The 16359-nt window shown below is 51.3% G+C and overlaps 1 protein-coding gene across 1 annotated transcript; it reads left to right on the forward strand.

Annotated features, from left to right (window-relative positions):
* Positions 1–2737: 2737 nt before the first annotated feature.
* LOC132206691 (apolipoprotein A-IV-like) lies at positions 2738–8802 on the forward strand. The gene is made up of 4 exons (XM_059641303.1): positions 2738–2788; positions 5223–5306; positions 6688–6841; positions 8092–8802. Exons 2-4 carry the CDS (start codon positions 5264–5266, stop codon positions 8654–8656), a joined length of 762 nt encoding a protein of 253 aa, XP_059497286.1. The 5' UTR covers positions 2738–2788; positions 5223–5263; the 3' UTR covers positions 8657–8802.
* Positions 8803–16359: the final 7557 nt, after the last annotated feature.

Below are 16359 nucleotides of genomic sequence, written 5' to 3' on the forward strand. Positions count from 1 at the left end.
GATTGTCCAGCATCGGCAGTTCCTACTATCTCTGACTGATGGAATACAATGTGGGTAAGCGTGAGGTTTGGTGAAGAGAAAAGAGATGTAGACTATTTTCTAAATGGGGAAAGGCTTCAGAAATCTGAACTGTAAAGGGGCTCGGGATTGCTAGTTTAGCATTCCCTTCTGGTTAACGTGCAGGTCTAGTTGACCGGTAGGAAAGCCAAAGCAATGTTAGCATTCAGTTCTTTAAGTTATTTACGCAGAAGTTGGTGGGCGCCTGGAACGTGTTGCCAGCGAAGGCGGTAGAGGCGGGCACGATATTTAAGATGTATCTAGACAGATTCATGAATGGGCAGGGAGCAGAGAGATCCTTGGAAAATAGGTGACAGGTTTAGATAGAGGATCTGGATAGGCGCAGGCTTCGAGGGCCGAAGGGCTTGATCCTGTGCTGTAATTTTCTTAAATCTTTGTATTTCGTGTTTCTGCTGAGGCTGAACAAGGCTCGGGTCAAACTGTATGTTGTGAGCAATTTTGAGCCCCCTATCCAGGGAAGGGTCTTGGAGGATCCAGAGGGGGTTTACAAGAACGATCCTGGGGATGAAGGGCTTGTCATATGAGGAGCAGTTGAGGGCTCTGGGTCTGTGGAGTTTAGAAGGGGTTGGGGGGATTCTGATTGAAGCTTACTGAGGGGCCTGGATGGAGCGGACGTGGAGAAGATGTTTCCACCAGTGGGAGAGACTGGGACCCGAGGGCACAGCCTCAGGGTGAAGGAATGACCCTTTCGAGCTGAGATGGAGGAGGAATTTCTTCAGCCAGAGTGGGGTGAATCTGTGGGTCACATTCCCACGGAGCGGGCTGGGGAGGCCGAGTCATTGAGCATATGTAAGACAGAGATAGATAGGGTCTTGATTATCAAGGGTTACGGGGAGAAGGCAGGAGAATGGGGTTAAAGATTAGATTAGATTCCCTACAGTGTGGGAACAGGCCCTTCTACCCAACAAGTCCACACTGCCCTTGGAAGCATCCCACCCAGACCCATCCCCCTATAACCCACACACCCCTGAACACTACGGGCTATTTAGCATGGCTGATCCATCTAACCTACACATCTTTGGGCTGTGGGAGGAAACCGGAGCACCCAGAGGAAACCCATGCAGACACGGGGAGAACGTGCAAACTCCACACAGACAGTTACCCGAGGCTGGGATCGAACCCGGGTCCCTGGCACTGTGAGGCTGCAGTGCTAACCACTGAGCCACCGTGACACCCCTAGCATATCAGCCATGATTGAATGGAAAAGCAAAGGCGATGGGCCAAAGGATCTTATCAGTTCCTCTCCTCAAAGGCTGATGCGATTGGCAAAATTATTAGTTTTGCTTAATGAGAGAATTTTAAATTCTTGAAAAGTTGGCATTTAGCCAAATGGTTAGTACTGTGTCTTGGAGTTGGGGACCTCAGGCTCAAGCCCTGCTCCTGATATTCTCCCTGACACAGGGCTGTCTGAGAAGCAGAGTGTGTCTCAGGAGTGGACTCTTTAGCTCATTTGGTATGAGCCTGGACAACCTCGAGAGAAAGTGTCGAAAAACGCAGACAGAACTGACAACCAGTGGCCACCCCACCAGTAATTAGCACAAAAGGTGCTATTTTTGTGGCAGAGACATGGATTCATAAAGTACAGAAAAGGACCCTTTGGCCCAACCAGCCCATACCGACCATAATCGCAAATTAAACCAGTCTCCACCTGCCTGCTCCTGGGCCCACATCCCTCCAAACCTTTCCTATTCATGGATTTATCCAAATGTCATTTAAATGTTGTCACTTCCTCTGGAAGTTAATTTCACAGGCTAAACACCCTCTACATAAAAGTTGAGCCTCATGTCTTATGAATCTTTCTCCTCTTGCCTTAAGAATAGGCCCGATGGTCTTGAAATCTCCCACCCCAGGGAAAGGACGCCTGCCAGTCACCTTAGTTATACCCCTCATGATTTTATAAAACTCTTGAAGGTCGTCCCTCAACCTTATACGCTCTAGTGAGAAAAAGTCCCAGCCTATTCCACATCTCCTTATAACTCAAACCCTCCATTCCCAACAAACATCCTGGTCTATCTTTTGTCAACCGTCTCCAGCTTGATAATAGCCTTTCTATAGCAGGGCGACCAGAACTGGACACCGTGACAAGAAGAGGTCTCACTAATGTCCTGTACAACCTCAACGTAATGTCCCAACTCCTGGACTCAAATGTCTGAGCAATGAAGGCAAGTGTGCTCATCACCTTCTTAACCCCCCTGTCTACTTGTGACACAAACTTCAGAGAAAAATATACCTGAACCCCAAGTTCTCTCTGTTCTGCAAAGACCCTAAAGCAATACCTTGAAAGGCTATTGAACACTCTTTTTTTCAACCTAGCATACACATAAAAAGCTGAGAAATGTGCTACTGAGATAATGTAAACTACATCTTTCCTCTCAATCTCAAAGCTAACTTTAACCCTCTCTGAACACAGCTATACCATCCACTCAATTGTCAATTGTAAGCCCTGCTCATAATCAAAGAACACTTTTCAAGAATTTAAAATTCTTTCATGAAGCGAAACTAATCATTTTGCCAATCACATTAGCCTTTGAGTTACAACAAGGCAGGGAGGGGTGTCATAAATGGTGATGGAGAGTGAGAGAGGAGATAACAGGTCGGACTTTAGGATTCCAATGGAACAACATCATATCTTATCTTCTTAGACCCGTGCCTATATAAAGGTTTCGCATAGTGTCTGTTCTACCTTCTCCAGACCAGCTAATCTAAACAGGTGAGTGTTTTCACTACATATCACTTGTGATTCTAAAATGATTTGATGAAGGAGTATTCTGGTCTTAGCTTGAATCAAACGCTTTATTATTTGCAAAGCAAACATTTGCAATGATTTGACAGAACTGCTGACGAACCAGAATCGTATTTGCCCCGTCCCAAGCTCCGGACGAAGGGCATTCAGAAGATCACTCATGGTCCTTGACGGTCAGGTCGTGGCTGAGCAATTGAAAATGAAAGCAGGGCATGAAAGATGTTGCAAAGGCAAGATGGGGCTGGAGTCTTTTCCAAGAGCAGGGGGGGGCATGTATTTGAGGTGGGAGGAGAAAGATGTACACTGGGCGTGAGGGGCAAATTCTTTACGCAGAGACTGGTTTGTATGTGGAACAAACTTACAGAGGAAGCGCTAAATGTGCGTAGTTAAAATGTTTAAAAGACGTTTGGATAAGCAGAGGAATAGGAAAGGTTTGGAGGGAACATGGGCCAACCACAAGCAGGTGGGGCTACTTTTATTCAGGAATATGGTCGGCATGGACTGAAAAGCGTGTTTCCGTGTTGTAGGAATCTATGACTGTATAATTCAAAAAAAGCAAGATGCAGGCAGATCTCATCTCACTGTGTCAATGTGCACAACATTCAGACATCCCAATGGAAGTGCTGAGGGAGCGCCACACTGTCGGAGGGTCAGTTCTGAGGGAGCGCTGCACTGTCAGAGGGTCAGTGCTGAGGGAGTGGGCACTGTCGGAAAGTCAGTGCTGAGGGAGCAAGCACTGTTGGAGGGTCAGTGCCGAGGGAGCGAGCACTGTCGGAGAGTCAGTGCTGAAGGAGCAGGCACTGTCGGAGGGTCAGTGCCGAGGGAGCGGGCACTGTCGGAGAGTCAGTGCTGAAGGAGTGGGCACTGTCGGAGGGTCAGTGCCGAGGGAGCGGGCACTGTCGGAGGGTCAGTGCCGAGGGAGCGGGCACTGTCGGAGAGTCAGTGCTGAAGGAGTGGTCACTGTCGGAGGGTCAGTGCTGAGGGAGCGAGCAGTGCCGAGGGAGCGAGCACTGTCGGAGAGTCAGTGCTGAAGGAGCAGGCTCTGTCGGAGGGTCAGTGTCGAGGGAGCGGGCACTGTCGGAGAGTCAGTGCTGAAGGAGTGGGCACTGTCGGAGGGTCAGTGCCGAGGGAGCGGGCACTGTCGGAGGGTCAGTGCCGAGGGAGCGGGCACTGTCGGAGAGTCAGTGCTGAAGGAGTGGGCACTGTCGGAGGGTCAGTGCTGAGGGAGCGAGCACTGCCGGAGGGTCAGTGCTGAGGAAGTGGGCACTGTCGGAGGGTCAGTGCTGAGGGAGCGGGCACTGTCGAAGGGTCAGTGCTGAGGGAGTGGGCACTGTCGGAGGGTCAGTGCTGAGGGAGTGGGCACTGTCCAAGGATCAGCGCCGAGGGAGTGGGCACTGTTGGAGGGTCAGTGCTGAGGGAGTGCCGCACAGTTGGAGGGTCAGTATTGAGGGAGCGGGCACTGTCCGAGGGTCAGCGCCGAGGGAGCCGGCACTGTTGGAGGGTCAGTGCTGAGGGAGCGGACACTGTCGGAGGGTCAGTGCTGAGGGAGTGGGCACTGTCCGAGGGTCAGCGCCGAGGGAGTGGGCACTGTCGGAGGGTCAGTGCTGAGGGTGTGGGCACTGTCGGAGGGTCAGTGCTGAGGGAGTGGGCACTGTCCGAGGGTCAGCGCCGAGGGAGTGGGCACTGTCGGAGGGTCAGTGCTGAGGGTGTGGGCACTGTCGGAGGGTCAGTGCTGAGGGTGTGGGCACTGTCGGAGGGTCAGTGCCGAGGGTGTGGGCACTGTCGGAGGGTCAGTGCTGAGGGAGTGGGCACTGTCGGAGGGTCAGTGCTGAGGGTGTGGGCACTGTCGGAGGGTCAGTTCTGAGGGAGTGGGCACTGTCGGAGGGTCAGTGCTGAGGGTGTGGGCACTGTCGGAGGGTCAGTGCTGAGGGTGTGGGCACTGTCGGAGGGTCAGTGCCGAGGGTGTGGGCACTGTCGGAGGGTCAGTGCTGAGGGAGTGGGCACTGTCGGAGGGTCAGTGCTGAGGGTGTGGGCACTGTCGGAGGGTCAGTGCTGAGGGAGTGGGCACTGTCGGAGGGTCAGTGCTGAGGGAGTGGGCACTGTCGGAGTGTCAGTGCTGAGGGAGTGGGCACTGTCGGAGGGTCAGTGCTGAGGGAGCGTGCACTGTCGGAGGGTCAGTGCTGAGGGAGCGGGCACTGTCGGAGGGTCAGTGCTGAGGGAGTGGGCACTGTCGGAGGGTCAGTGCTGAGGGAGTGGGCACTGTCGGAGGGTCAGTGCTGAGGGAGTGGGCACTGTCGGAGGGTCAGTGCTGAGGGAGTCCTGCATTTTCACAGTCTGCCATTTAAATCCACTGTTTTGGATAATGACATAATTCTATTAACCTGTGTTTTTTTATGTGCAGTTTCTGTTTGGTTTTGCAAGTGGCCCTGTGTGTGCAGCAACATGAGGATCATCGGCGTTGTCTTGGTATTGACTGTCCTGACTGGTGAGTCACTGTATTGACAGCCCTTTATATCCGTGCGTTACAGGCCTGTTATTTCTGAAGGGAAATCACTGACAGACCTCCCTCTCAAGGAGGTCATGGGGAAAGAACAGGCTGGAGGCTTGTCACAGAAATGCAGGCGATGATCGCAGTGTGTTTCGTGGGATCCTGCTATGCACGGAGAGGCTGCTGTGTTTCCCACGCCACGGCAGTCAGCTGGCCGGCAGCTGAGAAAGGTGCAAGTCCAGTGCACAACATGCTTCAGCACTGAAAGGAGCTGAGGCAATGGAAACCCCATCAGACTGACACTGGGGCTCGCTCACTCACTTCTGAAACAATCAGACCCCTCCTCAATCCTGAGAGGACAGTGTTCCAGACAGAGAGAGAGTGAACCAGCTCTCTATTAGCACGTCCATCCTGCTCTCTCATGTGAGCATCTCCAGACCCACTTCACCTCCTGCTGTCCTGACCATCTTTGTTCCAAATAAACAACCACCAGAAACAGATGGCCTGGGAGTAAATCCCTTCGCTGTTTGTGGGATCATTCTGTGCACAAGTTAGCCACCTACCTCACCAATTGTTATGTGGCCAGTCTGCTCACGTGGGAGCCAGACCATTGTAAACCCGCCTTTGTCATGTTCCCCACTTTATCATTTATTAAATTCTCACTTATCCAGCCCTTACACCCCCTCCCTATCTCTGTAACCCCCTCCAGGCCCTACACCCCCTCCCTATCTCTGTAACCCCCTCCAGCCCTTACACCCCCTCCCTATCTCTGTAACCCCCTCCAGCCCTTACACCCCCTCCCTATCTCTGTAACCCCCTCCAGCCCTTACACCCCCTCCCTATCTCTGTAACCCCCTCCAGCCCCTACACCCCCTCCCTATCTCTGTAACCCCCTCCAGCCCCTACACCCCCTCCCTATCTCTGTAACCCCCTCCAGCCCCGACACCCCCTCCCTATCTCTGTAACCCCCTCCAGCCCCTACACCCCCTCCCTATCTCTGTAACCCCCTCCAGCCCCTACACCCCCTCCCTATCTCTGTAACCCCCCTCCAATCCCGGCCTCTCGAACATCGCTCCAACATTGGAAGTCGTGATCTCCACTGCCCAGGGTCCTGAGCTCAACAACCGCCCCCCGACGCCTCTGTAGCTTTGTCGGGCTATCTCTGCCCTCCTTTACACAGATCCCTAAAGACAACTTGTTCTACCAAATGTTTAGTTACTGCCCTAATAACACCATTTGGGTCTTGAATTTTGTCGCAGAAGTTCTGTTGTGGAATATTTTTCCTGCGTGATGTAAAATGCTTGCACTTTGTTCCTTCGAATGGGAAGTTCTTATTCAGGCTCTTTCTGCAATGTGCTTTGCTTAACTTTCCTCCCAGGGTCTCAGGCCTTCACATTCCCATGGCAACAGGAGCACCGCACCAGGTTCGAGGAAGCTAAGGCAGCGTTCTGGGACTACATCGGCCAGGCAACTGACATCGCACAGGAGAACCTGGAGGCCATCAAACAGTCCGGGCTGGGAGCCGAGATCAAGTAGGTAGAGCGCCCAGCGCACGCTCAAAATGGTGGGTCGGGAAATGCAACTCCAGGCCATTACCTCTCCTGTTGAAGGAGCGGGCACTGTCGGAGTGTCAGTGCTGAGGGAATGGGCACTGTCGCAGGGTCAGTGCTGAGGGAGTGGGCACTGTTGGAGGGTCAGTGCTGAGGGAGTGGGCACTGTCAGAGGGTCAGTGCTGAGGGAGTGGGCACTGTCGGAGGGTCAGTGCTGAGGGAATGGGCACTGTCAGAGGGTCAGTGCTGAGGGAGCGGGCACTGTCAGAGGGTCAGTGCTGAGGGAGTGGGCACTGTCGGACGGTCAGTGCTGAGGGAGCGGGCACTGTCGGAGGGTCGGTACTGAGGGAGCGAGCACTGTCGGAGGGTCAGTGCTGAGGGAATGGGCACTGTCGGAGGGTCAGTGCTGAGGGAGTGGGCACTGTCAGAGGGTCAGTGCTGAGGGAGTGGGCACTGTCGGAGGGTCAGTGCTGAGGGAGTGGGCACTGTCAGAGGGTCAGTGCTGAGGGAGCGGGCACTGTCAGGGGGTCAGTGCTGAGGGAGTGGGCACTGTCGGACGGTCAGTGCTGAGGGAGCGGGCACTGTCGGAGGGTCGGTACTGAGGGAGCGGGCACTGTCGGAGGGTCAGTGCTGAGGGAATGGGCACTGTCGGAGGGTCAGTGCTGAGGGAATGGGCACTGCCGGAGGGTCAGTGCTGAGGGAGCGGGCACTTTTGGAGGGTCAGTGCTGAGGGAGCGGTCACTGTCAGAGGGTCAGTGCTGAGGGAGTGCCGCGCTGACGGAAGGTCAGGGCTGAGGGAGTGGGCACTGTCGGAGGGTCAGTGCAGAGGGAGTGGGCACTGTCAGAAGGTCAGTGCTGAGGGAGTGGGCACTGTCGGAGGGTCAGTGCTGAGGGAGTGGGCACTGTCAGAGGGTCAGTGCTGGGGAAGCGGGCACTGTTGGAGGGTCAGTGCTGAGGGAGCGGGCACTGTCGGAGGGTCAGTGCTGAGGGAGTGGGCACTGTCAGAAGGTCAGTGCTGAGGGAGTGGGCACTGTCAGAGGGTCAGTGCTGGGGGAGCGGGCACTGTTGGAGGGTCAGTGCTGAGGGAGTGGGCACTGTCGGAGGGTCAGTGCTTTGCTGGGTTCGCTTTTAGTGAGCTGTGAATTGTGGGTCAGTCCCAATGTGGAGCGGTCCATGGTGAGGTGTGAATGGCTGGTGATCTAACGTGTGCTGTTTGTCACCTTCTCCTGCAGCGAGCGAATCAGGCAGAGTCTGGACAAAGCCAACCTGTATACCCTCGAGTTCAGTAAGACGATGAACCCCCTGGCACAGGAATTGGTGGACAAGTTGAACTCCAACGCTGAGATGATGCGCCAGCAGATTGTACAGAACCTTCAGGAGGTGAACAGCCGCCTCTCCCCATACGCTGAGCAGCTGCACCAGAAGATCAGCAGCGGCCTGCAGAACCTGCAGGAGTCCCTGAGGGAGCAGGTCGACCTGGACGCCGAGGCCATCCGCCGGGAGCTCTCTGCCGGCGTGCAGGAACTCCAGGAGATGGTGCAGCTCAGCATGGAGACCTTCCAGGAGAACGTCGCCCCCTACTCCGAGGAGGTCCGCCTCAAGGTCAACCAGGGTTTCGAGCAGTTCCGTCAGGGCCTTGTCCCCTTCGTAGCCGAGCTCCAGGTCAAGATTGTCCAGAAAGCCCAGGAGCTGAGGAAAAACATCGTCCCCTATGCTGAAGACCTGAGTGGGAAACTCTCAGATTACGATCAACAAATGCGAGAAAAGCTCAATTCTGTGTGGGAAGGCAGCGATTAAGCTGTTCCCTCAGTGATTTAATCAATTCCCCTTGTTCGCTCCTCAACTGTCTCCACATCACATCCTGCTTTCTTCCTGCTTTTAAATCCCCTCCGTGCATCTAACTGACCATTGTAGCGATCTGGAATAAATTCTCGTGTTCTTGCTTCATGAGTGAGGAGTTTCATTTTGCCCATGGGTTTCGGAGATATGTCAGATTCCCTGCCAGGCCCAAAGTTTGAGTGAGACTGATAAAATGGGGTAGGGTATCCGTTAGCGTTCGTACTGGATCACCTTTATCCCAGCCCCTCAACTGTGTTGCCTTAGCTGTGAGTGGGGGGCTTCAAATGAGCGGGTAGGGAGGGATTGGAATGGGGACCCCACACCCTCTCCCACTCCTCCTCACCGAACTACATCCCACTTGCTCTAGTATTATAATATGCACAGTCAGTAAACCAGAGCTGCCTAAGGACCTCAGGTCCCCAGATATTTACAATCTAAACTGATAACTTGGTTCCGGGGATAGGAAGGATTGTAGCTGAGTTTGCAGATGGCTCTAAAATCGTTGGGGTGCGGGGAAGACAAGTTGACATGAGGAAATGGGGCATTTGCAGAGGGGCAGGGATCAGTGAGGTTAAAATGTGGTGGATTGAGCTCAACATGGATAAGTGTAAGGTTATCCATTTTGTTCGGAGGAACACAAAGGCAACTTTTTATCAAAATGGAGAGAAACTTCAGCATGCTTCAATGCAGAGGGATCTGGGCATCCTTGTGTATGAATCACAAAATAATTAGACTATAGTACAGCAGCTTGTAAGAGAGGCAAATGGACATTTTGTCATTAATTGCTGAAGGAATAGAGTATAAAAATCGGTAAGTGTCATTTAAACTTTACAAGGCATTAGTGAGACCACACCTGGAGTATTGTATATAGCATTGACCTTAAGTGGGCTTCTGATTATATTGGAAGCAATTCCCAGGAAGTTCACTAGACTGACTCCAGAGATGAAGTGGCAGGGGGTGGTGGGGACCGTGTCTGTCTTATGAAGAGAATTTGAACAGTTTACACCAATACTCTCTGGACTTTAGAAGGATTGAGAGGAGATTTGATGGAAGATGTGAAAGGTTCTGGGTATAGAGAGGGTGGAAACAATCCAGAATGAGAGGTCAAAATTTTAGGTGAAGGGGGCAGGAGACTTAAAACAGAAACGGGGAGAAATTATTTCTCCCGAAGGTCCTTGAATCTGTGGAATTCTGTGCCCCCAGAGCCATGGGGATGTTGGGACACTGACTAAAGTTGAGGAGGAGCGAGGCAGATGTTTAATTCGTACTGGTTTGGAGGGTTATGGAGAATGAATAGGAAAGTGAGGCCGAGATGAGAGCTGCCCTGACAACATTGAATGTTGGAGCAGGCCCGAGGGACTGAATAGCTTACTCCTGCTCCTAGTTCTTGGGTTGTTATGTTTATTTGTCTACCCCCGACTCTCATTATTTGTGTGTGTGTGTGTGTGTGTGTGTGTGTGTGTGTGTGTGTGTGTGTCTGTGTGTGTGTGTGTGTGTCTGTGTGTGTGACAAACAGTGTGTGTGTGTGTGTGTGTGTGTGTGTGTGTGTGTGTGACTGTGTGTGTGTGTGAGTCTGTGTGTGTGACAAACAGTGTGTGTGTGTGTGTGTGTGTGTGTGTGTGTGTGCGTGTGTGTGTGTGAGTGTGTGCGCGTGCGTGTGTGCGCGTGTGTGTGTGCGTGTGCGTGTGTGTGTGTGCGTGTGTGTGTGCGTGTGTGTCTGTGAGTGTGTGTGTGTGTGTGTGTGTGTGTGTGTGTGTGTGTGTGTGTGTGTGTCTGTGAGTGTGTGTGTGTGTGTGGGGTGCCACTTGACACTCGCTGCAAGGCATTCTGGGGTAGAGAAGGACCCATCACGGAGGCATCCCCAGCTGTCGCCTGATTTAAAAGTGTGAAGCTGGATGAACACAGCAGGCCAAGCAGCATCTCAGGAGCACAAAAGCTGACGTTTCGGGCCTAGACCCTTCATCAGAGAGGGGGATGGGGAGAGGGAACTGGAATAAATAGGGAGAGAGGGGGAGGCGGACCGAAGATGGAGAGAAAAGAAGATAGGTGGAGAGAGTATAGGTGGGGAGGTAGGGAGGGGATAGGTCAGTCCAGGGAAGACGGACAGGTCAAGGAGGTGGGATGAGGTTAGTAGGTAGCTAGGGGTGCGGCTTGGGGTGGGAGGAAGGGATGGGTGAGAGGAAGAACCGGTTAGGGAGGCAGAGACAGGTTGGACTGGTTTTGGGATGCAGTGGGTGGGGGGGAAGAGCTGGGCTGGTTGTGTGGTGCAGTGGGGGGAGGGGATGAACTGGGCTGGTTTAGGGATGCAGTAGGGGAAGGGGAGATTTTGAAACTGGTGAAGTCCACATTGATACCATTGGGCTGCAGGGTTCCCAGGTGGAATATGTGTTGCTGTCCCTGCAACCTTTGGGTGGCATCATTGTGGCACTGCAGGAGGCCCATGATGGACATGTCGCCCGAAACGTCAGCCTTCCTGCTCCTCTGATGCTGCTTGGCCTGCTGTGTTCATCCAGCTCTACACCTTGTTATGTCAGATTCTCCAGCATCTGCAGTTCCTACTATCTCTGTCGCCTGATTTGCTCTGATTGGTTCATATCCCATAAATAGACAATTTGTCTTTTAAAGAATTCAACATGATGGCAGTGACAGCAGTAACAACAAGGCTCCATCACAATTCATAGGCATAGGCAGTCATTGAAATGAAAGAGAGCCTTCGAGCAATCAAACTCGCAAGTCATTACAAAATATTTTTGTGCAAAAATAGTTTCCAGAATAAGGAAGGAAAGATGACTGCATTTTGTTTCCGTTGCTAACATACATTACCAGTTTGGATTCATTCAATTCTCAATGGTTTACCTCCAACTTATACATTTTAATGACGTGAAGAAAGGGCTGTCTTGCGGTCTATTTGTTTGACATTCTCTACCTGGAATCTAATCTCATTAATTCCTTTACAGATTTACGTGTGTGTGTGTGGTTGTTGCACAAAATCGTAGCAATGGGGCAATTCAAGTGTTTTCTCATAACTTTCAAACATGGTTCTCCCCAGATTTCCATCAGAATCCTGAGTTCGATGCTAGGAGGGAGCTTTGAAATGCATTCATCCGGTCATACAGCATGGAAACAGACCTGTTGGTCCAACCAATCCATGCCAACTATATTCCCAATTAAACTAGCCCCACCTGCCTGTGCTTGGCCCATATTCCTCCAAACCTTTCCTAATCATGAACTTATCCAAATGTCGTTCAAACATTGTAGCTGTACCTACATCGATCACTTCATACATCAGTGGTGGGCAAATTATTGGAAAGGGCTCTGAGAGACAGGATTTATGATCACTTGGAAAGGCACAGTTTGATTTGTGATAGTCAGCATGGGTTTGTGAGAGGTGGATCATGCCTCACAAACCTTAGTGAATTCATTGAAGAGGTGACCAAACACACGGATGAAGGTAGAGCAGTGGATGTGGTTTACATGGGTTTAAGTAGGGCATTTGATAAGGTTCCCCATGGTAGGCTCGTGTAGAAAGTAAGGAGGCATGGGATAGGGAGAAATGTGGGCAAAAAGGGAGCAGATTGGATTCAGAAGTGGCTGACCCTTAGAAGACAAACTGTGGCAGTGGACGGACAATATTCAACATGGTGCTCAGTTACGAGTGGTGTGTCACAAGGATCTGTTCTGGATCCTCTTCTATTTGTGATTTTTGTAAGTGATCTGGATGAAGGAGTGGAAGGGTGGATTAGCAAGTTCACGGACGATACAAAGGTGGGTCACGTTGTGGACAGTGCAAAGGGCTGTTCTAGGTTACAGAATGTCATTGATAGGATGCAGAGCTGGGCTGAGAAGTGGCAGATGGAGTTTAACCCTGAAAAGTGAGGTGATTCATTTTGGAAGGACAAAATTGAAAGCAGAATACAGGGTGAACGGAAAGATTCTTGGCAGTGTGGAGGAGCAGAGGGATCTCAGGGTTCATGTCCACAGTTCCCTGAAAGCTGCCACGCAGGTGAATAGAGTTATTAAGAAGGCGTATGATGTGTTAGCTTTTATTAACAGAGGGATTGAGTTCCAGAGCCGTGAAGTTATGCTCCAGCTATACAAAACCCTGGATCGGCCACATCTGGAGTATTGTATCCAGTTCTGGTCGCCTCATTAGAGGAAAGATGTGGAAGCGTTGGAAAAGGTGCAGAGCAGATTTACCAGGATGTTGCCTGGAAGGTCTTACAAGGAAAGGTTGAGAGAGCTAGGGCTTTTCTCTTTAGAAGGATGAAGGATGAGAGGTGACTTGATCGAGGTGTACAAAATGATCAGAGGCATGGATAGAGTGGACAGCCAGAGACTTTTTCCCAGGGTGGAGGTAGCTATTATGAGGGGGCATAGTTTTAAAGTGAGTGGAGGTAGATATAGGGGAGACATCAGAGGTAGGTTCTTTACTCAGAAAATGGCAGGGGCGCAGAATGCATTGCCGGAGAGGGTAGTGGAGTCGGCCTCATTCGGGGTACTTAAGCAGCTATTAGATAGGCATATAGATGATAGTATAAGGTAGGGGTGGGGGTTAGGTAGGCCTGAGGTTTCGGGTAAAAGTTCGGCACATCATCGTGGGCCGAAGGGCCTGTACTGTTCTGTACTGTACTATGTTCTGTGTTCATCTGGAAGCTTATTACACGCACAAACCAATCCCTGTGTCAAAAAGTCGCTCCTTATGTCTTTTTAAACTCTTCCTCCTCTCGCTTTAATAAATGCCTCCTGGTTTTGGACCCCCCCCACCCTAGGGAAGAGACCTTGTCAATTACCTTATCTATGGCCATCATGATTTGAGAAACCTCTCAAAGGTCACCCCCGAACCCCTGCATTCTCTTGAGAAAAGTCTCAGTCTTTCCAGATTAGTTTTATATCTCAAATCCTCCATTCCCAGCAACATTCTGGTAAATCTTTTCTGGACCCCCTCGAGTTGAATAAGACCTGAACTGGACACAGTACTCCAGAAAAGGTCTCACCAACATCCTGTACAACCTCAATAGACATTCCAACTCCTATACTCAAAGATCTGAGCAATGAAAGTAAGCGTGCTAAACACCTTCTTAAGCACCCTATCTATATGGGATGCAAACTTCAAAGAATTATGTACCTGAACCCCGAGGTCTCTCTGTTCAGCAACGCTACCCAGGGCCCTGCCATTAACTGTATCACTCCTGCTCTTGTCTGTTTTACTAAAAATGCAATACCTCACATTGATCTAAATTAGATTGTAATCTTAGTTAACCCGCTTCACTGTCCACTCTACCATCAGTTTTTGGTATCTCATAGAACATAAAACATAGAAAAGTACAGCACAGTACAGGCCCTTTGGCCCACGATGTTGTGCCGTGGAATAATCCTAATCCAAAAATAAAATAACCTAACCTACATTCCCCTCAATTCACTGCTGTTCATGTGCATGTCCAGCAGTCGCTTAAATGTCACTAATGACTCCGCTTCCACGACTACCACTGGCAAACTATTCCATGCGCTCACAACTCTCTGGGTGAAGAACGTCCCTCTGACGTCTCCTCCATACCTTCCTCCTAACACCTTAAAACTATGACCCCTCGTGGCAGTCAATCCTGCCCTGGGGAAAAGTCTCTGGCTATCGGCTCTATCCATGCCTCTCATTACCTTGTACACCTCGATCAGGTCACCTCTCTTCCTCCTTCTCTCCAGGGATAAAAGTCCAAGCTCAGTCAACCTCTCCTCGTAAGACAAGCCCTCCAGTCCAGGCAGCATCCTGGTAAACATCCTTTGCACCCACTCCAAAGCCTCCACATCTTTCCTATAATAGGGCAACCGGAACTGGACACAATATTCCAAGTATGGTCTCACCAGGGTTTTGTAGAGCTGCAGCATAACCTCGCGGCTCTTAAACTCGATCCCCCTGTTAATGAAAGCCAAAACACCATATGCTTTCTTAACAAACTTATCCACTTGGGCAGCAACTTTGAGGGAGCTATGCACTTGAACACCAAGATCCCGCTGTTCCTCCACACTGCCGAGAATCCTGCCTTTAATCCTATGTTCAGCATTTAAGTTCGACCTTCCAAAATGCATCAGTTCACATTTATCCAGGTTGAACTCCATCTGCCATTTCTCAGCCCACCTCTGCATTCTGTCAATGTCTCAGCGAAGCCTGCAATAGCCCTCGATACTATCAACGGCACCTCCAACCTTTGTGTCACCAGCAAACATACTAACCCACCCCTCAACCTCCTCATCCAAGTCATTTATAAAAACTACAAAGAGCAGAGGCCCAAGAACAGAGCCCTGTGGGACACCACTCAGCACTGACCTCCAGGCAGAATACTTACCATCTACAACCACTCTCTGCCTCCTGGGAGCCAACCAATTCTGAATCCAGACAGCCAAATCACCCTGTATCCCATACCTCCTGACTTTATGAATGAGCCTGCTGTGGGGAACCTTATCAAATGCCTTGCTGAAGTCCATGTACACCACATCCACTGCTCGGCCCTCATCAACCTGTCTCGTGACCTCCTCAAAGAACTGTCTCGTGACTTCCTCAAAGAACAAAGTCTCCTGCATAACTTACCAACATATAAATCATTTACATAAATGACAAACAAAAGTAGATCGATTCTTGAATTGTGGGCTGAGTGTATCCGAGTTTGTTCACCTCCTCTTTTGAGAGTCAAGTATCTTTAAACACTGCTGTCTGTTCAACATTGGTGTTTACCGAGCCCAGGGATTAGGTTACCCTGCGATACTGAAGTGGTTGCACTGTGTGAATCCATTCGCTTAGCTTAACACTCACCCTCACTCTAACCCTCAACTCCATCACCCTGTCAGTGCTGTGTGCACATCTAAAGGTGCAATGCCTCAAGTCCTGTTCCTCAGTCAAAGATGTTTCCCCTTAAGGAGTGTCACAGGGCATCAGGGGGCGCTCAAGAGGCCTGAGTTGTTGGGGTATAGGGATCTCAGAGCAATGTAGGGGATGGAGGAGGTCACAGACAGAGGGAAGTGGTGGAGGGGCTGGAGGGGGTTACAGAGATAGGGAGAGGTGTAGGGGCTGGAGGAGGTTACAGAGATAGGGAGGGGGTGTAGGGGCTGGAGGAGGTTACAGAGATAGGGAAGGGGTGTAGGGGCAGGAGGGGGTTACAGAGATAGGGAGGGGCTGGAGGGGGTTACAGAGATAGGGAAGGGGTGTAGGGGCTGGAGGAGGTTACAGAGATAGGGAGAGGTGTAGGGGCTGGAGGAGGTTACAGAGATAGGGAAGGGGTGTAGGGGCTGGAGGAGGTTACAGAGATAGGGAAGGGGGTGTAGGGGCAGGAGGGGGTTACAGAGATAGGGAGGGGCTGGAGGGGGTTACAGAGATAGGGAAGGGGTGTAGGGGCAGGAGGAGGTTACAGAGATAGGGAGGGGGTGTAGGGGCTGGAGAGGGTTACAGAGATAGGGAAGGGGTGTAGGGGCTGGAGGAGGTTACAGAGATAGGAAGGGGGTGTAGGGGCAGGAGGGGGTTACAGAGATATGGAGGTGTGGGTTATGGGTTTAATGAAGACAGGTTTGAGAAATTGCCTGACTGTGTGGATATCTCGGGGAGTGAGCACGGGGTGCACAGTGGAGCAGGACGTGGCGTGAGTTCAAATCCAGCAGGGACATGGAGAAGGGCGTGT

Source organism: Stegostoma tigrinum, chromosome 41 (assembly GCF_030684315.1).
Source record: "Stegostoma tigrinum isolate sSteTig4 chromosome 41, sSteTig4.hap1, whole genome shotgun sequence".
In the NCBI taxonomy this organism is placed as follows: Eukaryota; Metazoa; Chordata; class Chondrichthyes; order Orectolobiformes; family Stegostomatidae; genus Stegostoma; species Stegostoma tigrinum.

What these genes read in the sequence shown, in the direction of transcription:
- LOC132206691 (XM_059641303.1), top strand. Translation starts at nt 5,264, where the DNA reads ATGAGGATCATCGGCGTTGTCTTGGTATTGACTGTCCTGACTG. An exon ending in GGTATTGACTGTCCTGACTG is followed by an intron (nt 5,307 to 6,687) that starts GTGAGTCACTGT and finishes CTTTCCTCCCAG; the next exon opens with GGTCTCAGGCCTTCACATTC. An exon ending in GGGCTGGGAGCCGAGATCAA is followed by an intron (nt 6,842 to 8,091) that starts GTAGGTAGAGCG and finishes CTTCTCCTGCAG; the next exon opens with CGAGCGAATCAGGCAGAGTC.